Here is a 26,843-nt window from a genome sequence, read left to right on the forward strand (position 1 = left end):
TTTATGCTGGTTAAAAGTAGAAAAGTAGATTAGTGGACTGGACTAAATGAACAAGTATCAGAACAACAAATTTCAATAACCTAATAACTCACTTGAAAATATAAACTGTTTGGAAAAGTACTTTTTTTTTGACAAGAACTGGAAAAAATGGAAAACATTTAAGCAAAGATTAGGTTTGGACCAACACCAGATACGTTATACCACGTACCAGAATAAGCTCAATCCAATAAAATGTCACAACAATGAAAAAAAAAATGGAACACAATCTTGGGAAATATTCTTAAAGATCAAGAGAGGAGTTTGAAAAAATAAAATAATTTTGATTATATGAGCCTGAAACACTTTGCATGAATAAAATTAATGCAATAAGGATAAGAAGGGAAATTGTTTATTAAGAAAAAACACCTTGATGGGAGTTTAATGTCAAAGACATATACAAAACTAATGCAAAATTATAAGTTCAAAAATCATTCTCCAAAGAATAAGTGGTCAAAGGATATGAACAAACAGCAGAAGAACAAAAACCATTGGCAGTCATATGACTGTTCCAAATCACTATAAATAACAGAAATTTATAGCAACACAGCTCTACAATAAGAGGAACAAAATGACACATAAGAAAGTAATCAATGCCATAGGAGCCTCAAAAAGACTGACATACTAATAACCTGTTGGTGAAACTATGCTATTATTCCATCATTCTAGAAAGCAATTTGGAAACTATAATAAAAAAGCTGGCAAGAGAAGGACTTCTATAGAAAGGGCACCTTGAGGTGAGTATCAGATAAAGCCAGAGAAGCTTAGAGGTAAAGGTGAGGAGAGAAAGGATTCTAGGCATGCATTGAGAAATAGTGTAGGGGCAGCTAAGTGGTGCAGTGGATACAGCCCTGAAGTCAGGAGGACCTCAGTTTGAATGCGGCCTCAGACCAAACACTTGACACTTACTGTGTGACCTTGGGCAAGTCACTTAACTCCAATTGCCTAAAAAAAACCAATAGTGTAAATATAAGAGGAATGGCAAGTAAGACATGTAATTGGATTGTAGAATAAAACTTGAGAATAGCAAGAAAATAGAAAAAGGATAGGTTGAGCAGGGCTTTAAATGACAAACAGATGAATTTATTTATATTTGATTCTAAAGGTAATGAAGCTACTTCAATTAGAGTTTATTGAGTAGGCAATGATGTATTCAAACCTGAGCTTTAGGAAAATCACTTTGGCACCTGAGTGGAGCATGGATTAGAGGTCAAGTGTACCAATAATATAATATTTATGTTATGTAAATATAAAAGTAATCCAGTCAAGCATGAGGTTAATATGGGCGTACACAAAAGTCATGGATTTGTGAGTGAAGAGAAAGAGACATATTCAGAATATGTTGTAAAAATAAAACAAAAAAATTGAACAACACATCACATATGTGGTGTGTTTTTGAGTAAGAACTCGAAATTAGTACCAAGGTAGTTTAAGTCTAAGTGACTGAGAGGATGGAAATTTTTTTTTCCATAGGAAGGAAAATATTATTATCTTTGGAGGAGAGGGATAATGAGATTTAGTTTGTACAATACTTGTTGAATTTGAGATGCCTACAGAATACATAGTATAAGAAGCCAAGAAGACAGATGATGATGCAGGACTTGATCTAAGGAGAAAAAGTAGGGCTGGACATATGGATCTGGGGAGCATCTGCATCAAGATAATGATTGAATCCATGTAGCTGATGAATTCACCTAGTAGACAGGAGAGTGGGAGAATAGGGACCAGGATAAAACCTTGGGGTCACCTCCAGTCACAGTTAGTGAGCATAATATGGATGAAGATCCTGAAAATACTGAGATATGGTGTTCAGACAGACAGGAGGAGAATCAAAAGAAGACAGTGACATGGAAACCTATATTGGAGAGAGTATTCAAGAGGAGATAATGATCAACAATATCAATGGCTGCAGAAAGGTCAAGAAGGATAAGCACTGAGAAAATGCCATTACATTTGCCACATAAAAAGGTCTTTGGTAACTTTGGAGAGAGCAATTTCAGTTGAATAATGAAGTTGGAAGCCAACTTGCAGAAAATTCAGAAGGGAGTAAGAAGAGAGTAAGTGAAAGTACCTAGAGTAGATGACTTTCTCAAAGTGTTTAGTTAATAAGTGGAGAAGAGTTACATAGACCCAAGGATCATAATTCCAAATATGCTGAAAGAGTAGGTAGAAATGGCACAAAAGAGAACAAAATGGGAAAAAGTTAGACTGGAGCAATATATGTAGAGGAGACATAAATATAGAGGAGAATGACCAATTAAAAGATATCTAAACATTTTTAATACCAAAACAAGGTGACTGAAAAAACTAATGCTCTTTCCCAGCACTATAACATCTTTATACATCATCTATACTCTGAACAGTAGAAAGGTAATTTCACAGTTGACTGAAAGATATGAAGAACATAAAATCTCATTATGCTTATTGTTTGTTGATTATCATAAAAAATTTTGATTTATTAGACCAAAATGCTTCCTTACATGTTCTTTTTGAACATGGTATCTCTCATCCATTGATCAAAATCATTCAAGACTGATACAACAGTACCTATTTAGTAATGTGCTGATTATAAACATCAGGAACAGTTTCAAGCAGAGATGAATGCTTAACAGTACTGTTCATCAGTGTGATGAAGGAAGTCAGAAGAAAGTCCAGGTTAATAAAACTGTGTTTTAAAGAAGAAAAAATAATGTTTCTGCCTACTGATAAACTTTTCTAAGTTATAATCTGTTCAAAATAAAATTGAATTTGCTAGATGGGTCAGAAGATTAGTTTATCATTAAAATTTTATTGCATTTTTGAGAAGTTTTCCTACTTAAAAATTTTTAACAAAAGATATACAATAGTCAAGTGTAGAGAGACCTACAGTGGTTATAGAACTGCTTTATTATTGACAGTGGTCTGAACTGTGAACAATTCAATTTCTAATTGCATAATGTGGATTGGGAAATTGTAGAAATTAATCAACCCAAAATATATATTCTAAATAGGAAAAAAAATGTTAATCAGTTGTTGTCTTTTGCTGGCATTAACTATTATTTGGGTTTTCTTTTTCCCAGATGCAAAGAGCTTAGCTGAAATGCTTATGAGGTAAGAACAAAACTCGTCATTGACAGGCTTAATTTTAATGATGTTTTCTAAGTTGCTGTGATAATTTGAGTTTTAAATGATGACATTTAAACATTATATATATATATATATATATATATATGTAAAGTGATTTAGATATTTTTTTCATCTATCGTATAATTTCCCATACAATTATATTTACCTGAATTTCCCTGTTGAGTATCCATTATGAGTTTAAAAAACTAAATAAATGTTAAAGGAAAATACTATTAATGGGCCTTTTCTCCAAAGCCTGCTTTGTTTACTTGGCAGGGTTCAAAATATGGAGCTACTGATTCATAAATCCTCTTCCTGTTTGGATTAGACCAATTTCCTAATTTAATGTAGTGAATAAAAACTCTGAGAATCTTTACCCAATTGCCCCTCTCATAAGCAAGTCTGCAGTCTAGCAGTAAGACTACATCTTCCTTCAGAGTTCTAAGGTATTCTTGATAGGTTGTAGTGATTCTCTAATGCCTTCATCTCAAGCTCCCACTGGTGCACTTCTCCTCATAATTATCATTGTAGAAGCAATTAAGTCAACCATCCTTGAATACTTTTTTTTAGGGCTCTTATTTTTCCCAATTACATATAAAAACAATTTTACATTCTTTTTTCAAATTTTGAGTTTCAAATTCTCTCTTATCGCCCTTTATTGAGGTGGCAAGCAATTTAACGTAGTGTTACACACGTGGTCATGCAAAACAACTTTCCATGTAAGTCATGCTGTGAAAGAAACACACACATACACGAAAGAAAAATCATAAAAGTAAAGAAAAAGTATCCTTGACCTGCATTCAGGTTCCACCAGTTCTTTCTCTGGAGATGGACAGAACTTTTTAATCATAAGTCTTTTAGAAATGTCTTGGATCATTGTATTGCCAAAAATAGCTAAGTTATTCGCAGTAGATCATTATACAATATTGCTGTTACTGTGTACAATGTTCTCCTGGTCTGCTCATTTCATTTTGCATTAGTTCATGTAAGCCTTTCCAGGTATTCTCTCAGAGCTTCCTACTCATTATTTCTTATAGCACAGTAGTATTCCCTCACAATTATATACAACAATTTATTCAGCCATTCCCCAATCTATGGACATTTCCTCAATTTCCAATTCTTTGACAGCACTAAAAGAGCTCTTATAAATATATTTTGTACACCTATATACTTTTCCTTTTTGTTTTTTATATCTCTGAGATACAGACCTAGTAGTGGTATTGTTTGATCAAAAGGTATTCATGGTTTTATGGCCCTTTGGACATACTACCAAATTGGTCTCCAGAATGTTGAATCACTATGCAACTTCACCAACAGTGCATTAATGTTTTAATTTTTCCACATCCCCTCTAACACTTGTCATTTTCCTTTTCTGTGGTAATAGCCAATTTAATAGTAACTCAGAGTTGTTTTAATTTGCATTTCTTTAAACAACATTGATTTAGAACATTTTTATGTCTATAGATAGCTTTGATTAATTTGTCTGAAAACTGCTTGTTCATAGCCTTTGAATAAATTTTATCAATTGAGGAATGACTAATTTCTATAAATTTGATTCAGCTTTCTATATATTTGAGAAATAGGTCTTTATCAGAGAAACTTGCTGTAATTTTTTTTTCACGGTAATGATTACCAACTATGTATTTCCCTCCATCCTATTTTCCTCCTGTTTATCCTATTATCTCTCTCCTTTAACCCTGTCCATTCTCAAAAATGTTTTGCTTCTTACTTTTACCTCCCCCAATCTGCCTTCTCTTCTATCACCTCCCTTTCTCTTAACCCCTTCCCCTCCTATTTTCCTGTATAGTAAGATAGATTTCTACACCCAACTGTGATATTCCCTCTTTAAGGCAATCCCAATGACAGTAAAGTTCATGCAATTCCCCAATCATCTTTCCCTATCTTCTCCTCCACTGTAAAATCTCTTTGGGGCCTCTTTTATGTTAGATAACTTACCCCCATTCTACCTCTCCCTTTCCCCTTCTCCGAGTGCATTCTTCTTTCTCACTCCTTAATTTTATTTTTTAGATAATCATACCACAATATTCAACTCACACATGTGCTTTCTGTCTATGTATACTCTTTCTAACTGCCCTAATGAGAAAGTTTTTAGGAGTTACAATTATCATTTTCCATGTAGGAATGTAAAACTTTCAACTTTAATGAATCCCTTATTATTTCTCTTTCTTGATTTTTTTTATGCTTCTCTTGAGTCTTGTATTTGAAAGTCAAATTTTCTGTTCAGCTCTGATCTTTTCATGAGGAAAGCTTGAAAGTCCTCTATTTCATTGAATATCCATTTTTCCCCCTGAAGAATTATACTGTTTTGCTGAGTAGGTGATTCTTGGTTGTAATCCTAGCTCTTTTGTCTTCCAGAATATCATATCCCAAGCCCTCTGATCATTTAAATTTCTAAATCTTATGTTATCCTGACTGGGACTCTACAATATTTGAATTATTTCTTTCTGGCTGTTTGCATTATGCCTCCTTGACCTGGGAGCTCTGGAATTTGGCTATAATATTCCTGAGAGTTTTCATTTTGGGAGGATATCAGGGCAGTTTATCATGATAATTTCTTAAAAGATGATGTTCAGGCTCTTTTTTTATCATGGCTTTCAGGTAGTCCAATAATTCTTAAATTATCTCTTCTGGATCTATTTTCTAGGGCAGTTGTTTTTCCAATGAGATATTTCATGTTTTCTTCTATTTTTTCATTCTTTTGATTTTGTTTTATTGTGTCTTGATGATTTATAAAGTCATTAGCTTTTACTTCCCCAATTCTAATTTTTAAGGAATTATTTTCTTCAGTGAACTTTCCATACCTCCTTTTCCATTTGGCCAATTCTGCTTTCAAAACATTCTTTTCTTCATTGCACTTTGTGCCTCCTTTACTATTTGGCCAATATTGGGGGGTTTTTTTAAGTGTTGTTTTCTTCAGTATTTTTGTGCCTCCTTTACCAAGCTGTTGACTCTTTTTTCATGATTTTTTTACATCATTCTCATTTCTCTTCCCAATTTTCCCTCTACCTTTCTTACTTGATTTTTAAAATCCTTTTAGAGATCTTCCATGGCCAATTTATATTTTTCTTTGAGGATCTGGCTGTAGGAGTTTTGACTTTGCTGTCTTCTAAGTTTGTGTTTTGATCTTCCCCAGAATCTTTTTCTGCTGTTTGCTCATTTTCCAGCCTATTTCTTGACTTTTGGATCTATGTTGAAGTAGTGCTCTGCTCCTGGAATGGAGGGAGCACCATCCAAAGCGTCAGGTTTTTTGTGAAGTTGTTTTGAGAGGTAGTCCTGGGGACCCGTATGTTTTTGGTCCTTCCCAGGTGTGTCTTCTGTACAGTACAACAGCCTATCAGTGACCACAAGCACTCTTTTCCACTGTGACCAGGGTTCCAGCTCCTCTATTCCTTGCCCTGGGACTGAGACCAAGGACTGTGACCCAGAATGGGAAATGGAACAGAGTCCTGCCCCTGGTGCCAGCAATAGGACCCTTGTAATCTCCTTCTGACCAGTTATCTGACCCCCTTGCCATCTGTGGTTAGAAAAGTCTGGAAATTGCCACTGCTGCCACTGATTCAGTTGCCCCACCATACCTGTTCCTGGTTTGCTGGTGCCTGATCTGTGCTGGCATGGCCTGCACTGGACTGTACTCCATTTTTACTCTGTTGCAACATACCTTTCCTGATGACCTTCTAAGTTCTCTTGGGCTGGAAAATTGTTTCACTCCATCCCTTTGTGGGTTCTGCAACTCTAGAATTAGTTTTGAGGTATTATTTAAAAGTATTTGAAGGGCTTTGGGGGAGAGTCCCTGCCTTTTCTCCACCATGTTGGCTCTGTCTCCTTTGAGTAGTTTTTAAAAGGCATACTTACTAATGGACATAATTAAAACAATTGGAACAAAACAGAGTCCAAGGGAGAATAACCTCAAACTTAGAGAGCATATATAGCTAAGAGGTACCTAAATCACAGCTTCAGAAACTGACTTGGAGTCATTTTCTTCTCTTTATGGAAGTGCTTAAGAATTGTTCCTTATAGTTTCTTTGCTGGGTTTCTTTGGGTATGTCTATATCCTATCTTATCAGACCCTCCTGTTATATTCTCTGAGGATACCAATTAAAAGATGGGAAGTGCAAAATCACTGACAAGTTCTTCTTCAGGCCAGAGGGAGGTGGCAAGGTTATTCATACAGTTACATGTTGTAATCTGGAGAATAGATACTCTTCATCTACTTGGTCTTTTCTATGTGGATGGTCAGGCCAAAATCCTTTAAATGATCACAGCTCTCTTCCAGGAGACTTTATAGTGTCTTGAGACTTGATGAAGTAAGTATGTTGTCATTCACATGCAGGAGCAACTGCAGGATCTCACCATCTATAAGAGATCCTTCTTCACTTGGACTCTTTTCTGGGCCTCCTCCATCTCGTGAACACCATTGTCAAGTATTCATCTCTCTATTTGAAATCTTTTTTATGCTTTTTATCAGCACATCACCAAAAAAGAGTTATTTCTGTTGTTAGATCAATGATTTTGATGGATGGGAGACTTTTCCATTTTAAAAGGGTCAACAATAAAGTTTTTTGATTTATTGAATAAGAAATTTGTTGTAATCTATAAGCAATAAACAGTAAATTTTTTATATTCTCTACATCTTTCATTGAACTAAAAAAGTGAAGTTGAGGTCCACCGTTGCTTAACACTTGTGAATTAAGGTTCCTGCTTGTACTCTCATGAAGGATACCTTTGTTTAGAGTGTAGATGATATTCAAAAAAGTTTTATAAAAAAAGAAGAGTAATGGTATTAGCTGGTAGTTATCCATGCTGTTTCAGTTACCATTTTTTAATATTAACAATGTTTTAAAACATTATATATCTATCATCCAATGCTTTCACATCTCTTTCTCTTCCAGTTCAGTTCTATTCTATGTATATTTGGTCCAATATGTTTTCTTTTACCATTTTGTCTTCATTAATGCCATTTAAAGCATTATGCCCATCCTTCCATATAAGGACATTCAGAACCATGATATATGGGTACTTATTCATGTTCTCTTGATAGACATTTTTTTCATAGTAATATCTAAGATTATCTCCTCACTTTTAATGGAAAAAATATCCAGTTTTAGTCATTGCTTTCTCTTTTCTTATCCCCTCAAGGCTTCTTCCTTCTCCTCACCTACTAGTGATGGATGCCTCACAGATTGGAAAACTCTGCCCCAGATTGTAGTTCATCTGTGACTTAAATTTATCAAGGCCAGCAAGGTCCTCTCATATTATTTCCTTATAATTATACTCCTCTTCAATTTCAGCTCCTTATTACCTTTATCATTTTGGTTTATCTTGTCCAATCTTAGCAGAGAAAGTAGAGGCAAATAAAAAAGTTGAAGAAGTCTACCTTCCCCCTTTTGTTATAATCCCATTTGCACAAAATAATGAAGACTGAAATAAGCTGAATCATGACATTGTTGTATACAATAATAGCAATATTGTTTTAAGAAGAACTTTGAGCTACCAAGTTACTTTGACTATTATAAATACCCAAATGAACTATGAAAGACATGAAGGAATCCACGATCTGTATCCAGAGAAAGAAATGATAAATAACATTTGTATAGAATGATTTTTGTGAGTGTGTGTGTAAGTGTGTGTGTGTGTGTGTGTGATGGTAACCATCTCTAGTGGGAGGAGAAAGGGAATAAAAAAGGGGAAAAAAAGAAAGTTACATGACAATTTTGTTATATGTTTAGAAGGGATAGCAAGTTGTGAATAATAGATTTGCTGTTTCTTGTGCAATCATCTTTTTTATTCTACTGTTATAAAAATTCTTGTTTTATTTCATAAATTATAAATAAAATAAAAATTTTTTAAACAGTACCTAGAATACAAACACAAATCCATATGGAGCAGCTAGTCTTATTCACACAGAAAAAAAGAAAGCTAAACAATAAAGATTTGGCTACCATGACAAAACAGGAAAATGATAAATGTTGGAGAAGATGTGGGAAAATTGGAACACTAATGCATTTTTGGTGGAGTTGTGAATTGATGCAGCCATTCTGGAGAGCAATTTGGAACTATGCCCAAAGGGCTATAAAATTGTGCATACTCTTTGACCCACTAATACCACTTCTGTATCCCAAAGAGATAATTAAAAACAGGAAAAGTACCTGTACTTACAAAATATTTATAGCAGCTCTTTTTGTGTTGGCTAAGAATTGGAAATTGAAGGGATGCCCATCAATTGAGGAATGGCTAAAAAGTTGTGGTACAAGGATATAATGGAATACTATTGTGCTATAAGAAATGATGAGCAGACAGAGTTCAGAAAAACCTGGAAAGACTTATATGAGCAGATGCTGAGTGAAATGAGCAGAACCAGGAGAACATTGTACACAGTAACAGCCACATTGTGTGATGTCTAACTTTCATAGACGTGGCTCTTCTCAGCAATGCAAAGATATAAGACCGTTGTCCAAAAGACGGAGTCCAAAAGACTCATGATGGAAAATGCTGTCCACATCCAGAGAAAGAACTATGAAGTTTGAATGCAGATCAAAAAATACATTTTGCTCTCCTTTTCTTTTGTTTTTTCATTTTGTTTTATTTCTTTCTCATGGTTCCTCCCATTAGTTCAAATTCTTCTATACATCATGAATAATGTGAAAATATGCTTAATATGAATGTGTAAGTAGAGCCTATACCAGATTACATGCTGCCTTGGGGTGGGGGAGGGGAGACAAGGGGAGAAAATGTAAAATTCAAAATCTTATGGAAGTGAATGTTGAAAACTAAAAATAAATAAATTACTTTTTAAAAGAATAAAAGAATGATTGCAGTACTTTGAGAGGCCTCATCCCACAATCTACCTTCTCCTCTGCTCCTCCTTAGGAGCTATTGAAAGCATCTAGAGCAAATCTCACAACCTTGCTAACTTAGTAGACTATAAATTAAATGTTATCCAACCTCGGCTTTGCCCTCTGTCTCAAGGCAGTCCTTTTATTCCTCCATAACCCTATCTCATTCTGTGAAGAAACTATTCCAAATTTTATTTCCTACTCAAGTCTCCCACACCACCACCTCTCCCCTTTTCTTCAGCTTTTCACATTGCTGAGAAAACTGAAGTTATTCTGCCTACAACATGCCCATGGTTCCCCATCCACAACACAAAACAAACAAAAAACCCTCACTTAATCTGTCCAATCCTGCTAACTATCCTCCCATAGTTCTCCCTTTTGTGGCTAAATTCTCTAAGAAAGCCATCTATAATAGTTGCCTCTACTTTCTTTCCTCTCCCTCTCTTCTTAAATTTCTACAGTCTGGCTTCTGACCTCATCTTTCTACTGCATCTGCTCTAGTCATCGGGGATCTCTTTATTGCCAAATCTAATGGCCTTTTCTCAATCTTCATTCTACTTGACCTCTCTGTAGCATTTGGCACTGTCAATTACCATCTTCTCTTTGACATTCTTCTCTCTAGGTTTTCATGACAGTAGTTTTCTCCTACCTATCTAGCTGCTACTCAATCTCATTTGCTACTGCATCCTAGGCTGTTTCTATTCTTCCTCTATATTATTTCACTTGATAATTTCATCAACTTCTATGGATTTAATTTTCATCTCTTTACTAATGATTCTTAAATCTACTTGTCCAGTCTGGCCTCTCTGCTGACTTCCACTCTTGCATTTCCAACTGTTTATTGGATATATTAAACTAGATGGGCTATAGGTATCTGAAATTCAACATATTCAAAACTGAGGTCATTATCTTTTCCCCATTATCTTTTCTCCCTCCTTCCAAATTTTCCTATCACTGATGGGTGTATAGTTATTGATCTAGAGCCAGATATCCTGGAGAATGAAGTCAAGTGGGCCTTAGGAAACACTGATAACAATAAGGCTAGTGGAGGTGATGAAGTTCCAGCTGAACTATTTAAAATCCCAAAAGATGATGCTGTCAAAGTTCTGCATGCAATATATCAGCAAATTTGGAAAACCCTGTTGTGACCACTGGATTGGAAAAGATAAGTTACATCCCAATCCTAAAGTAGGACAATGCCAAGGAATGTTCAAATTACCAAACAATTGCACTCATTTCATATGCCAGCAAAGTTATGCTTGAGATTCTCCAAGTTAAGCTTCAGCAATATTTTAACTGAGAATTACCAGAAGAGCAGGCTAGTTTCCAAAGAATCAGAGGCCTTTAGGTGTGTGGATCACAACAAAATGTGGCAAGTCCTCAAAGATATGGTACTGCCAGATCATCTTACTTGTCTTCTGAGGAACCTGTATGCAGGCCAAGAAGCAACTATTAGAATTGAACATGAGACAACTGATTAGTTTATGATTGGGGAAGGAATACAACAAGGCTGTATATTGTCACCTTATTTATTTAATTTATATACAGAATACAGCATTCAAAATGCCAAACTGGATGAATCAAAGGCAGAATAAAGGTTGCTGAGAAAAATGTCAACAATCTCAGATATTCAGATGATACCACTCTGATGGCAAAAAGTGAAGAAGAATTAAGAAGCCTAGTGATGAGGGTAAAAGAAAAGAACGTACAAGCTGGCTTAAAGCTTAATATTAAAAAACCTAGATTGGCCCCATCACTTCCTGGCAAATAGAGGGAGAGGAAAAGGAAGCAGTGTTAGATTTTATATTCTTGGGTTCAAAGATTGCTGCAGATGGCAACTGCAGCCATGAAACAAAAAAATCTTGCCGCTTAGAAGGAAAACTGTGGCTAATATGGACAGCATATTCAAAAGTAGAAATATCACCTTTATCACTTTTCAAGCAAAAATCCATATAGACAAAACTATATTTTTCCAGTAGCAACATATGGCTGTGAAAGTTGAACTATAAGGAAAGCAGAGCATCACAGAATCAATACTTTTGAATTGTGAAGCTGGAGAAAGCCTTTGAGAGTCCCATGGATAACAAAGAGATCAAATCGCTCAATACTTAAAAAAATTAAATCATGCTACTCACTGAATGGTCCAAAACTGAAGATGAAGCTTAAATAATTTGGCCACATAATGAGAAGACAGGTCTCATTGGAAAAGACCCTGATGTTGGGGAAAATTGGAGGCAAAAGGAAAAGGGGATGGCAGAGAATTAGTTGGATAGATAGAGTCATAGGCACGATGAACATGAACTTGGAAAGATTTCAAGAGATAGTGGAGTATAGAAGGGCCAGGTGTGTTATGGTCCATGGGGTCATAAAGTGTTGAGCATGCCTAAACAACTGAACAACAACAACAAATGAGGGTGCCACCATCCTCTCTGTTATCTAGGCTTGCAACCTAGATGTCGTCCTGACTCTGTCCTACCTGCCATTATCCAATCTATTGCCAAGGACTCTCAATTTTACCTTTGTGACATCTCTCTAATACATCCTCTTCCCTCTTCTGACACTGCTACCACCGTGGTATTGACCCTCATCACCTCACACCTGAACTATTTTTATTACCAACTGGTTGTTCTCCCTGCCTCAAGATTCTCCCCATTCCCTTCCATCTTCTACTCAGTCATCAAAGTGATCTTCCCAAAGGTCAGATCCAACCATATCACCACCCCACACCCCATTCAGTAAGCTCCAGTGGCTCACTATGTCCTCCAGGACCAAATTTAAAATAGTTTATTTGGCTTTTAAAGTCCTTCATACTTTCTACATGCCTTTCTACTTTTCCAGTCTTCTTACACTTACACCTCCTCTCTACCTCCACCAGGTATACTCTGCTATCCAGTAACATCAGTCTCCTTGCTTTTCCTCCTGCAGGATACTCCTTCTGACTTAGCGTTTTCACTGGTTGTCCCTCAGATTGACAAATGTAAAGACAAATTTGGTGGATAAGAATTCATTATTTGATAAAAATTGTTGGGAAAGCTGAAAAGCAGTCTGGCAGAAATGGGGCATCTTACATCATTTACCAAGATAAGCTCAAAATGGATACATAACCTAGATATAAAGAGAAATATTTCAAGAAACTTGGAAGAACATGGAACATATTACCTATTAGATTTATGGATAGGTGAACAATTTATGAATAAAGAAGAGATAGAGAGTAGTGTGAGGTATGAAATGGATAATTTCTATTAAATTAAATTGAAAAGGTTTTGTGCAAATAAAACAAATGTAGCAAAGATCAGAAGGAAAACAGAAAATGGGGGGTGGGGGAATAAAGGTATCATGAACTGCTGGGCAAAAAATGTATTCCTTTCTATTTCCATTCAGTCCTCTCCAGATATCTATCATACCTAGGTTATTTAAGATTATATTCACCTCCTTGACTTTTTATTTATTTGGGGGTTAGATTCATTTTGTTCTGAGAGGGGAAGATTAAAAGCCCCACTATTATAGTACTATCTCTACCTGTAATTTGTTTAATTTTTCTTTTAAAAATTTAGATACTATAGGTTGTCCCTCATGCCTAAAATGTTCTCCATCCTCATCTCTGCCTTCTAGCTCCCCTCAAGCACCAGAGAAAATCTTACCTTTTGAAGGAAATGCTTCTCAGTTACCCTTAATTGTCCTGTCTCCCCTCTGTTGATTATTTTCTATTTATCCTGTATATAGTTTATACGTAGTTGTTTACATCTTTATTCCTCCATTAGACTATTGACTCCTTAAGAATAGGTACCGCCTTTTTCCTTTCTTTGTATTGTGGCACTTATCATGGTACCTGTCACATAGCAGGTGCTTAATAAATGTGTATTGGTTAACCAATCTGATTGAATTCCTTCTTCTCCCATGCTTTTCATCTGAAAACCTTTTCACATGACCTCCCATTTTCTCTTTCTTTTCCTCAGTCTCTGATAAAGAGGCATCCCCTGTCCTTGCCAAGGCCATCTCTTCTACATATGTACTTGATCCCACTACCCTCTCATCTTCTCCAGTAGATTGAATCTGTTCTCACTTCCTGTCTATCAGTTCCTTCCCTATTGCCCTCTAAGATGTATGTCTCCCCAACCTTTAAAAAATATGGAATCCTTTCCATTCCCTGAAACTATTATCTGATAGCTCTCCACCCTTTTTCAGATAAACTCCTTGAAAAAGCTATCTATATTCACTGCCCCTTTTCTTTTCTTCTCACTCCTTAACCCTTTGCAGTCTGGCTTCCAATCTCATCACTCAATGAAATTGCTCTCTCCAAAGTTACTAGTGATCTCTTAATTGCTAAATCAAATGATCTTTTCTTTGTCTTCATCTTTTTCAAGGTATCAACTGCATTTGAATCACTGAACACCCTCTCCTAATAGATACTCTTTTCTCTCTGGGTTTGTGTGACCCTTCTCCTCCTGGTTCTCCATCTACCTGGTGAGCTATTCCTGTCTCTTTTGCTGGCTCACCATCTTTGTCATGTCCCCCTAACTGTTGGTGTTCCCCAGGTTCTATCCTAGATCCTCTTCTCTTTTCCTTCTACACTTCTTCTTAATAGGCTCATCAGCTCCCATAAGTTTAACTATCATCTTCATGCAGATGATTCACTGATCAATAAATCTAACCCCCATCTTTCCTCTTCGAGTCTCAGTCTCAAATCACCAATTACCTATTAGACCCTTCAACCTGGATGTCCCAGAGAACTATCAAATTCCACCTACTCCCACCTGAACTGTTCAAACTTCCCTCTAAACCTTCCCCTCTTCCAAACTTCCTCACTACTGATGAAGTCACTACTATCCTTCCAGTTTTGTGACCATGACATTATCCTGGACTCATCACTCTTTCTTATCCAAACTATCTTATCAATTTCCAAATCTTGCTGTTTCTACCTTCACAGCATCTCTTGTATCCAACTCCTTCTCTCCATTTAAACAACTTCCACTTTAGTAGCAGCCCTCATCACTTATTGCCTATTATGATAGCCTAATTGCTGTCTCTGCCTCAGGTCTCTTACCACTTGTCCATACAACACACTAACAAAGTAAGGGTTTAAAAAAAATATATATGGATCTGGACATGTGACTACCTGAGTCAAACACCTCCAATGACTTCTTTTTTTTTTTTAGGCAATTGGGGTTAAGTGACTTGCCCAGGGTCACATAGCTAGTAAGTGTCAAGTGTTTGGTCTGAGGCCAGATTTGAACTCAGGTCCTCCTGACTTCAGGGCAAGTGCTCTATCTACTGCGCCACCTAGCTGCCCCCGAATGACTTCTTCTTGCCTATAGCATAAAATATAAAATCTTCTATTTAGCTTTTAAAACCCTACACAACCTGATTCCAACATATTTTTCCAGTCTTATTGTACATTGCTCTTCTTACTACATTCTGCAATCCAGACACACTTGCCCTTTTTTTTTCTGTTCCTCACATGTTACACTCCTGTCTCCATGCCTTTGATTTGGCCATTCATCCCACATGCCTGGAATGCACTCCCTCCTTGCCTCTGTTTCATAGAGTCTTTCTCTTCCCTCAAGAGGCAATTCAAGTAAAATCTTCTTCATAAAGCTTTTCCCCAAATTGCTTCATATTTAACCACTTTTTATTTATTTGTATTTATTCAATTTATATTAATGCTATAAATGTAGATGTATGTATAAATATATATATATATGTATGTATGTATGTATATGTCTTTTTTCTTTCCTATTTGAGTGTAAGCTTCTTGAGAGTAGGTATTATATCTTTCTTTACCCTTATATCCACAGTGCCTAGACCAGTGCCTTGCACATAGCAGGTACTGAATAAAAACAGCATTGGTTGATTAATGGGAGCATGGATGTCATACTCAAGTCATGTAAGATAAGAAGGCGTAGATGAAGTGAGATCTGTATTGCCATCAAAGACATTGCTCCTATCCATGATGGTAGTAGGTGTTTATTTCAGTTTATACTGAAAATAAAGCTGTTGATATTTTTTAAAAGATCTTTTGATGAGTGTGATTCATTTTTAAAAGAAAGCAATTCATCTAATTACAAAGTTGAACAAATCATTTGTTAAGGGTTTCAAAAAGAAAACAATGAAGTCAGACATAAAATTCCTATTAATCTGGAATAAGTTCATTTGAATATCATCCCAAACTTTCACCTCTGAAGATTTGCATTTTCTTGGATAAATGAAGGCAATACCAGAATAGGACACAGCAGGACTGGCATTAGACTTAGTTTTTCCACTCATTTTTTCACTTGACAATGGGCAACTTATTTCACTTCTCTGGACTTATTTCTTCTTATATAAAATGGAGTAGTTTTGCAAAATGACTTCTACAGTTCTTTCCATCTCCAAAATCCTGTGGTATAATTGAAAGATAATATTAATAATTGTCTAACAGGCCATTTTTGAAACACAAAGCATCTGAACATTTCAACATCATTTTGACTCAAAAAGAAGCCAGCAGGTATAATTGGAGATCAGATAAAGAATCTTTGGGAGGGGTACTAAGGTGGTGCAGTGGATAGAGCACCAGCCCTGAAGTCAGGAGTACCTGAGTTCGAATCCGGCCTCAGACCAAAACACTTGACACTTACTAGCTGTGTGACCCTGGGCAAGTCACTTAACCTCAATTGCCTTAAAAAAAAAAAAGAATCTTTGGGATACTATTGAGAAGTATATATCTATATCTATATCTATCTATCTATCTATCTATTTATCTATATATGTGTGTGATTAAATTTACTATTTATTAATTGTAATTAATTGACAAATTAACCCTAAATGATTGAGAATTCATTCACATGCCTAAACAAGCCAATATTTTACTTACACTCATATACATGCTCTTTCTTTAATAGATGATTATTTATGGCATTGAAAGTGACCCTAGTTTCTTGAGGTCTATGCCAAGGAGTCAGGCTTTGTATGTTTCCAGGAAATTGGAAACATTTCATGAACAGTCAAGAAGTGTGTGTTTGTCTCAGGGCTGGCCTAGTTAAATTCAGATAGACACATTACTAGATATTTGGTCAACAGGTGAAAGTTGGTTATAGTTCATTAGTAGTGAGTCTTCATAATTTGCTTTAATATGCTATTTGATCATATGAAAAAATGTAGTTATGCTTACAAGATAAAAATATCCTCATAAAGGTGGGTTAATCATGTAGAGGTATTGAGGGATAACCCATAGAGAACGCACATATTCCATGGTATCCCTGACATGACAGAAGTTCTAGGGGAAGATCTCCAAAATATTGGATGACACCAACACCAGAGGATTTATGAGAAGACATGGATGTCACACAAGACATCATTCACACAGGATGAGAAAGCGTGGATAGGGTATATTTGTTCCACCAAAGGCAGTATTTTCAATGAAATCACACATCCTCTGAAGTTACAAAATATATTTGATAGTTGGGACTAATATAATATCCAATGAGTTGTGTGCTATCTATAAAAGTAAGGCTACATAGTTTTAGAGGATTGTTTAAATTTTTTTTTAATTAGCAATTGTTCCCATGTGTTCTTAGTTTTTTGGTTTTCAGAATGTTTTTCTTTATTATTGCTTCTCTATGAAATATAACACCAGAGTTAAATATAATGATACCAGTTAAGTTATGGTCTAATGAACAAGTAATTAAAAATTATGCCCCAAAGAAATATTTAGGAATAATATATTTCAGTAGCAGACAAATATCTGTTGATATGATATTTGGATAACAACATTAAAACCTGACCATGAGGCTTTTCTTTAAATTTTTATTGCTTTATGCTCAGATTTTTGAAGTTATTGACTTCATATTGAGTGACCCCTCTCATCTGATCTCTCAGTTTTTAGAAAATTAATCAAATTTTCTATGAGCTTTGTTTATCCTTATTGGTAAGGGGTAGTCAAACTGCTCTGTACAAGTTCCAGTATTTCAGGGAGGTTGTACAGCTTTATCAATCTGATAGCATAACTTTTATTATTGTTTAAGTGTGGCCTATCTGTCTTCTTAATAACTGATACATCAGGAGAGGTGACTGCTTTAAACTATTCATAATGAGAATAGAACTAGATCTGTTTTACTTCTTATGCAACAACAAAACCCAATCTCCTGGTGAAATTTCTAAAGAGATCTGTTTCTAGTTTCTCATATATTTGCAGTAGGAAAATAGTGGTTCTAAGCAAAATATGACTGAGACCCAAGAAACTGAGCTGCTATGAATTTTATACATGTGTAGAATTGTTTTGCATCTTTTTTATTTAAAAAAGTGGAGTTCTTCATCTGGTTTATGTAACATGTGATCAAAAGGTTCATAATTATTCAATTAAATTGCCTAATGATAAGTCTTTGTTGAGTTAAATTATCTGTCTACTGGTCTTTGGAATAAATCTAGTCTATGTTCCAAAAATAGAAAACTATACTTCCTCAGAAGTTATATATTTTTTAAAAGTCTTATTCTATTTGGGTGCAAATAAAGATGGTAGTAGAAAATACCCAAACTACTAATTTGAAATATGTCAGAAAATATTCTCAGAATTTTTAAGTGAATCTGATCCATTTGATATTAGAAGTTTATAATTAATATGTGTTGACATTACTTTTGTTAAAAAAAAAAGGAGAAGTAGTAATAAATGTATTGTTCAACAAGAAGATATAGGCAGAAATATTTGTGTATACACATATATGAACACATATATTTGGTTATATTGGATATAAATACAATGTCCAAAGAGTTATGTGATATCATTAAAAAGCATCTCAAACTTGGCTCAATACATTCTCATTAATGTTATCTCTCCTAAAGTGGTAAGAAATCTTCATGTTAGTGAATCAAGATTTGGACAACCTTTACCAATACCTCTCAGTTCCTCAGTCATGAGCTGGGATCATAAATACAACAGATTAACACATTTCAAATTTTTTTAGCTTGACTTGTAGTTGCTTCTTTGAAGACATCACTGTTAATGCTGTAAAAAGCAGCTAATACTTATAATGCTGTCAAAGATTGAACAATCACTTTTCTAATTAAGATTACTATTCTTTATTGACATATTTTATGGGTACCTAATTTACTTTTACTGAATTTTTGTAATGCAGTTTTGTTTATTGAAGATTTTTACTGAATGATCATACACACTCCTTATTGCATATTTTATCTGCTTTACTAGATAATTATCTAGTTAGGTTCTGATATTAATTTTCTAATAGACAAATTTTGAGGCTCATTGCCAATATGATACAGTAATTGTGCACTATACTTTAAGAGAACTAAAACAATGCACACAAGAAATTAGGGTTTATTATGTTAACCCAAATATAAATTATCTTGATGTAAATTTGCCCATGTAACCGCCTACTAAATGAGTAGTTGCTATACATATACTAGTTCCTATAGCATTTATCAAAATAGCAGTTTCATCTAGATTTTACAAAATAAACTGGAATCATTTCAAGATTTTTAGATAGATTACCACAGCACAATTTGTATTTTTCTAACCCCTTAGTCATCAGCTTGAAATTAACATGATTTATGTGCTTCAAGACAATCAACCAACAAGCATTTATTAAACCCCTTCTATATGCCAGTAACTGTACTAGATAATAGAGAAATTATTTTTGAAAAACTTATTTAATTTGCTTCCCATTCCTCTCTCCTCCATTATTCAGAATCAAAAGCATATTTAACCCATTTAATATTAAGTCATTTTGTTACTTTTTAATGTCTGTCTCCAATTTCATTTCTAGTAAGAATACCAGGACCTCAGATACTTTGAACAAGCAACAGACCCTGAGAATGCACATTGATATCCCCCGTGCACAGCTTCTAATAGAAGAGAGAGACACAATGGAAACCATTGGTAAAGTGTCACTATACTTGTTATTCAACTTTAGAAGATATAAATATTGTACTCATACAGTGCCTACTTCCGGATAGGGGACAATATTTATATTTAAACACTACCTCATAAAATAATCTGTGGTGTTATGGAATGAAAGAGGGAAATTGACAAGTAGAAAGTTTACCCAAAAAAAGAATAAAAATAACTTTAATTCATCTCTGAACCAAAAGCCTTAGAATTCACTCTTAGCATAATTGTAGATTGAGATGAGTGCTCGAAAGCCTCTACTGACTTAGAAAGAGACTATAAACTTCCTAGTATCCTAGAGTCCAAAATCCCCTTAACCAGCAAGTTCCTGAGGCTCTATTTCTTGAACTTAACCTTATGATGAATAGGAAAACTTACGAATGGAGCTCCTTTGTAATAACCTTAGTGTAATTATAAATGAACTTATGGTATTTCTGCTCCTTTTCCCCTGATGCCTCTTGAAAGTCCCAATGGAATGGGAGGATGGCATAATGATTCTATATTCCTACCTTTGACTTTATCATATGACACTTCAGGAATCTTGGACCATTCTGGTTTTCTGCTTCAGAAGATCTGGGACAAGACCAGGAATAAAATCGTCCCCACAGCTAACTTGACAAGCTTGGTTATTGTCATGTTAACAGTTTGGAGAAATGTTGATTAAGTCTAGCCAGGACATAATCATTTATTAAATGATTCTCTGGTGGCCTGAAAGAGTCAATGTGTCCCCAACATACCTCACCTTACTAGGTACTTTTTTTTTTACAAGCTTGCTCATAACAGGAAAAGCTTCCATTTTTGTTGCATTTTGACTCGTCTTTTAAATGAAATTTCCTCTGAATCTTTTTTTATTGCCCTGGGTCAAAAACAAAAATGTAGTTTCCAATATGGCATGTAACATTTACTAAATGTTTCTGCCATGACTAAGTAAAAATCTAATCGACAGAGATTTTCACATGTAGATCCTATACATACATTTTCTGGGCAACAGCCAAAATTTGCCTATTTTTCACTGTCTGTTGCTCTTGGTTCTGCCCTCTAAAGTCAAACAGATTAAGTCTGATGCCTCTTCCCCATGACAGCCCTTCAAATTCCCAAAAACATCAATCATGCCCATCTTGAGTTTTTTTTTCTTATTCAGAATAAACATTTCCAGTTCTTTCAACCAAATTTGAGATGATGTAGGTTATCATGGTTACATTCCACTGGACACATTCTACCTTACCACTTGATGTGAAAGGCAAAGTACAGCAAAATTGGCACCTCCTTATTTCTTGAAGCTATGCTTCTCTTAATGCATCCCAATATCATATGAATTAATGGTATCTGGATAATCAATGATGATTTTGACAAATATATAAATTCATGGCTACATTAAATGAGCATCTTAGAACAGGAGAAAAAAAAAATCAATGCTTACTTAACCAAAAAGAAAGCCCAAAGGGAAAAGAATAACTTAAAATTTCACTTACACCTATTACTTACAGCCATCACTAAAGTGGTACCATCTGTTTATTTTCAAAAGAATTTTAGAAAAAATTGAGAAATTTATTGATGGTTTTGTTGTAATTGATTAGCTTTTTCATTATAGCATAATAAAAGCATACTTTTAAAAGAAAAAACAGTGTTTACTTAACTTCTCACATTTGTACAAATGTTAACATTGGGCCAAAAAGGAGTAACAGCATGAACGTATGAAGCATAAACATTTTAAATGTTTTATAGATGACCGATCAACAGTCCTACTGACTGATGCTGACTTTGGTGAGGCATCCAAGCAGAAATCACTGACAGTGACTCACACAGTCCATTACCAGTCTGTATCTCAGGCCACTGGGCCATTGGTGGATGTTTCTGATGCCCGACCAGGAACTAGTAAGTACCAAATATAACACAGTATCCGTGTGGGTAAAATATTATTGTTGCAGAAGACATTGTGTGTTTTGCACGACTACACATGTATAAGCTATGTCTAATTGCTTACCTTCTCGTTTGTGGGGGTTGGGGAGGGAGGAAGGGAGCGAATTTGGAACTAAAAGTTTTAAGAATGAATGTTAAAAAATTGTTTTGCATGTAATTGGGGGAAAATAAAATATTAAATAAGAATTTTTTAAAAGAGAATAAAGAAGGAACAACAACAATTTAAAAAACAAAGACATTATAAACGTTTTTCCTTCATATGAAAATACTGGAATATTTACACCTTGTTTTCATGGAAAGAATACGTTTAATAAGATGTTCCTTAAACTGTATGTATGACACATATATGTTTGTACATATTACACATAATATGCATACATATGTATGCATATATGTGTGTATGTAGGAATGCATTAACACAGGGAATTCTAAGATAAGTGAATTTGCATATTATACATAAACAAATAAACATTTACCTGTGTAAATGTATATCAAATATATAATTGTTGTGGAAGGTGGAGTGTAAAGGGTGTTCATGGAGGCCTAATACCTCTAGCATGAGGGCAACTCAGCCCTTTTCAGGGCTCTTTATTCACCTTTGGTGTTTGCCTGTCATCCAGCTCTCACCTGTGGCCCCAAGAAGTTGTACCATGGTCAGTGGCCACACCCTGGTAAAAGCCTCTAGGCAGATGGGCTAAATCAGGTTGAGGGTAACCAATGGACCTCAAACCCATTACTGACTTGGGGGCTGTCTTCTCCAAGCATGTAAAGATATTCTCTGTGGAATAGGTGGATGTGAACATTTTGTTTCAACAGACCGTGAAGGCAGCAGAAGCAGGCACTGGATAGCAGTTAGAGGTTAGTCAGACAGCAAAGATACAAGGACCATCCACTGCAGCCAGAGCCATCACGAGTCATTTTGACTTTTGTCTTGCCCCTGGGTTCTAATGGTTCTCTAGAAGAGAAAGTGAGGCTGACAATTTTGCTCAGCTCTGCCTCACTTAAATCCAATTTATGAGCAAGTCAAAAGGCATCTCCCATACCATTTTACTATTATATTATTTCATTATTTTACAATTTTATCATTTTATTATTTTACTATGTCACTATTTTACTGTCTTACTATTTTACCTACCTTGAAGTCCTGTGGCAACAGACCAGTGATGAAGCAGCAGGTACAGATACACTGGGAATTATAGTCATAACCCTGCACACAGGCAGCTCGGGCTTTCAGGTTGTCTTCCCACCAGACTGAAGCAGCACTGGGGTTTGGCAACCTCCTGAGGGTCTGACCAGCCTTCTTAAGAACTGCACTGCTTGCCTCCTTGCATGAGGAAAGGGCTAGAAAAGGAGCCATAAAAATTGTCTGCTTTACCTAACCTGGCCTACTTACCTCAGGGGATCCCACTCTGTGGTTAAAAGACAAAAACATGTACAAAAAACTTTACAAAGGTGATTCCACTTACCATCAGTACATGAAATGTGTATGCAAGAAATCCAACAGACCTGAAAGATGAACAGTTCTTGTTGCAAGAGAACTCAGCAGGTATAGCTTCTAAATAGCAGTCCTGAGTGAAAGAAGGAAGGCAGATGAAAATCAGCTTACCAAAGTAAGAGCTGGATACATGCTTTTACGGAGTGGCCATAGATATGCAGAGCACCACGAAGCTGGCATAGGCTTCATAATCAAATCTAATATACTCAACAAGCTTGTATGCCTCCCAAAAGGAGTGAATGACAGGCTCATAACAATGCAATTACCACTTGCAGAAAAGCACAATGCTGCCATGTTCAGTGTGTATGTTCCCACCATGACAAGCCCTGATGAAGTCAAAGAAAAATTTATGAAGACCTAGAGGTCCTCATCATCAATGTGCCATAAGAGGACAATTGTTATTCGGTAATTCTGAGTGACTTTAACACTAGAGTTGGCATAGACTATCAGATTATCAGACATGGCAAGGATCCTTGGGAGGAATGGAGTTGGAAATAGCAACAAAAACAGTCACTTACAACTGAAGACTTGTGTGTCTCATGACCTTCAACAACAAAATTTCATGGATACACCCTTACGCAAATATTGGCATTTAATAGACTATGTCATTGTAAGGAGAAGAAATGGACAGGAAGTGAGAGTGATAAAGGTGATGTGTGGCACAGAGTGCTGGGCAGATCATAGACTTAGCCTCTCCAAGCTAAACATGCACATTCACCTAAAGTAGCAGCCTCAAGGCATTATGACTACCAAAAGACTCAATGACAAACAGATAAGAACACTTCTTTGAGTATGAATAGTTTGTTGCTAACTTGGAGGGAAAGCTGAGCCAACATACTGTCGGTAACAGTGGAACAGAAAAGGTGTTTTTGGTGTACAGAGATTTGGTGTACAGCACTACATTTACTCACCTGGGCCAGAACACTGGCAAACATCAGGAGTGACTTGATGAAAATGATGGGAAAATTTAAAAGCTACTAAATAAAAAACTAGAACTCTACAGGATCTACCAAAAGGATAGTTCATCCATCTCTAAAAAGGCAACATTTAACTCCATCAAAAGTAAATTACAAACAAAGTTTAGAAAGATGCAAGATTCTTGGTTCAGTGAGAAGAAAGATAAAATTCAGTTTTATGCTGATAGCAACAATCCAAAGCATTTTTACAATACCCCAAAAGCTATTTATGGGTCAAAGACCTTTGATGCATCTCAGCTATTCAGCACTAATACAGCCACACTGATAAGTGATAATGATCCTGGTAAGTTGGGCTGAACACTTCCATAGTGTTCTCAACAGACCATCTTCACCTAATGCTGAAGCCATTGACTGTTTTACTTCATGTTGAAGTCAATCCTTCACTAGCCAAACTTGCAACTGAAAAAGACGTTTTGAATGCTATTAGGCCCCTCTCATGTGGCAAAGAGCCTGGTGCCAATTCTATTCCATCTGAGACTGATAATGCAGGGAGTCCACTACTCATATTAAAGCTGACTGAAATCATCCAGGTTATACGGCCAAAGGAAGTTTCCCTTAGGAGTTCAAGGACCCCTCCATTGTCCATCTCTATAAAGGAAGAAGGAAAAAGTTCTTCATGATTTCTCTTGATAGTCTATGATAGTTTAAATCTTTTGTTTCTTTGAATGAATTTTATTATTTTATTGAGTTCTCTTGATAATCTAAATAGAGATAAAATAGAACTGCATTTCCAGACCATAAATTATATTTTTAAAAAACAGCAGTCATTAAATCCATTTGGGACTGGTTAAAAAATAGTGTAGATTCTTCCTCATTTCTGCCTCATGGTCCACTCAGCTTCCTTCAAGTTTAAGATGAAATCCATCTTCTGCAAGAAACCTTCCCCAAAACAGGAAAATGATAAATGTTGGAGAAGATGTGGGAAAATTGGAATACTAATTAATGCATTGTTGGTGGGGTTGTGAACTGATCCAACCATTCTGGAGAGCAATTTGGAACTATGCTCAAAGGGCCATAAAACTGTGCATACCTTTTGACCCACCAATACCACTTCTAGGTCTGTATTCCTAAGAGATTATAAAAATGGCAAATGGACCCACGTACATAGCAGCTCTTTTTTATGGTGACCAGGAATTGGAAGTTGAGTGGATGCCCATCAATTAAGGAATGGCTGAACAAGTTGTGGTATATGAATGTAATGGAATACTATTATGCTATAAGAAATGATGAGCAGGTGGACTTCAGAAAACCTGGAAAGACTTATATGAACTGTTGCTGAGTGAAGTGAGCAGAACCAAGAGAACCATTGTACACAATAACAGCCACATTGTGTGATGACTAACTTTCATAGACTTGGCTCTTCTCAGCAATTCAAGGATCTAAGACAACTCCAAAAGACTCATGATGGAAAATGCTCTCCACATCCAGAGAAAGAACTATGGAGTCTGAATGCAATCAAAGCATAGTATTTGCTCTCTCTTTTTTTTTTGTTTCTTTGTTTTGTTTCTTCTTTCTTGTGGTTCCTCCCATTGGTTCTAATTCTTCTTTACAACATGACTAACGTAAAAATGTGTTTAATATGAATGTATATGTAGAGCCCATATCAGCTTGCATGCCATCTTGGGGAGGGGGAAGGGGAAGGAGTGGGAGAAAATTTAAAACTCAAAATCTTATAGAATTAAATGTTAAAAACTAAAAATAAATAAATTACTTTTAAAAAGAAACCTTTCCCAAGCCACCATAATGTTAATGTCTCCCCTCTGAGATAATCTCCTATTTGTTCTATGTGTATGTATACACATGCATGTATGTATGGGCATATACATGAATGTATGTTTACATATATGCACATGCAGATTCATATGCATATACATGTTGTATGTAGTTGTTTGAATGATGTTTCCCCCATTTGCTTTTTGAAGTACATACTGTTACTGGTTTGGGGGGTTTTTTGGTATCCTTAGTACTTTAAGTGCTCAGTAAATGCATGTTGACTTACTGGTTGAATTGGCCAGACAGAGAGAATCAGAAACAATAGAACTCAGTAACACATTGTTTGATGAACATCGCTCAAGAAAGAATTGCTTATTTGATAAGAATGACTGTGAAAACTACAAAGTAGTCTCAGAATTAGACCTAGTTTTACCCTTAAGCCACATTCACAATAAATTCAAAATGGATATGTTAACCAAACATTAAAGATCATACTATAAAAAATGAAGCAGATCATATACCTTTCCCAGGTATGGGTAGAAGACATAGTACAGGCAAGATAATAAGGACAATTTTGATTATAAGAAAATGCAAAGCTTCTGTACAAACAAAATTAATGTATGTAGGATAAGAAGAGAAGCAGTTGAATGGAGAAAAAAATATTTGTATCAAATTCCACAGGTAAGGTTTTGGTATCCAAGATTACCTAACAAACACATGTGTACATGTATTAGATATGTGAATGTATTTGCCTATATATACATAGCTGCTTATACATACATATGACCAAAAGTCAAAGGATATGAACAAATAGTTCTCAAAAGAACTATTGCAAACTATTAACAATCATTTGAAATAATGCTCCA

The 26,843-nt window shown here is 35.5% G+C and overlaps 1 protein-coding gene across 1 annotated transcript in view; it reads left to right on the forward strand.

Moving 5' to 3' along the window:
* Positions 1-26,843, forward strand: part of DSCAM (DS cell adhesion molecule) — a 933,525-nt gene that overhangs the window by 880,041 nt on the left and 26,641 nt on the right. Inside the window, exons 28-30 of the mRNA XM_078146483.1 lie at positions 3,096-3,126; positions 19,751-19,863; positions 21,598-21,747. Coding sequence (XP_078002609.1) covers positions 3,096-3,126; positions 19,751-19,863; positions 21,598-21,747 — 294 coding nt within the window. The remainder of the gene's footprint in view (positions 1-3,095; positions 3,127-19,750; positions 19,864-21,597; positions 21,748-26,843) is intronic.

The sequence above is a fragment of the Phascolarctos cinereus genome, unplaced genomic scaffold, assembly GCF_003287225.1.
Source record: "Phascolarctos cinereus isolate Bilbo 61053 unplaced genomic scaffold, phaCin_HiC Scaffold_726;HRSCAF=1367, whole genome shotgun sequence".
Lineage (NCBI taxonomy): Eukaryota > Metazoa > Chordata > Mammalia > Diprotodontia > Phascolarctidae > Phascolarctos > Phascolarctos cinereus.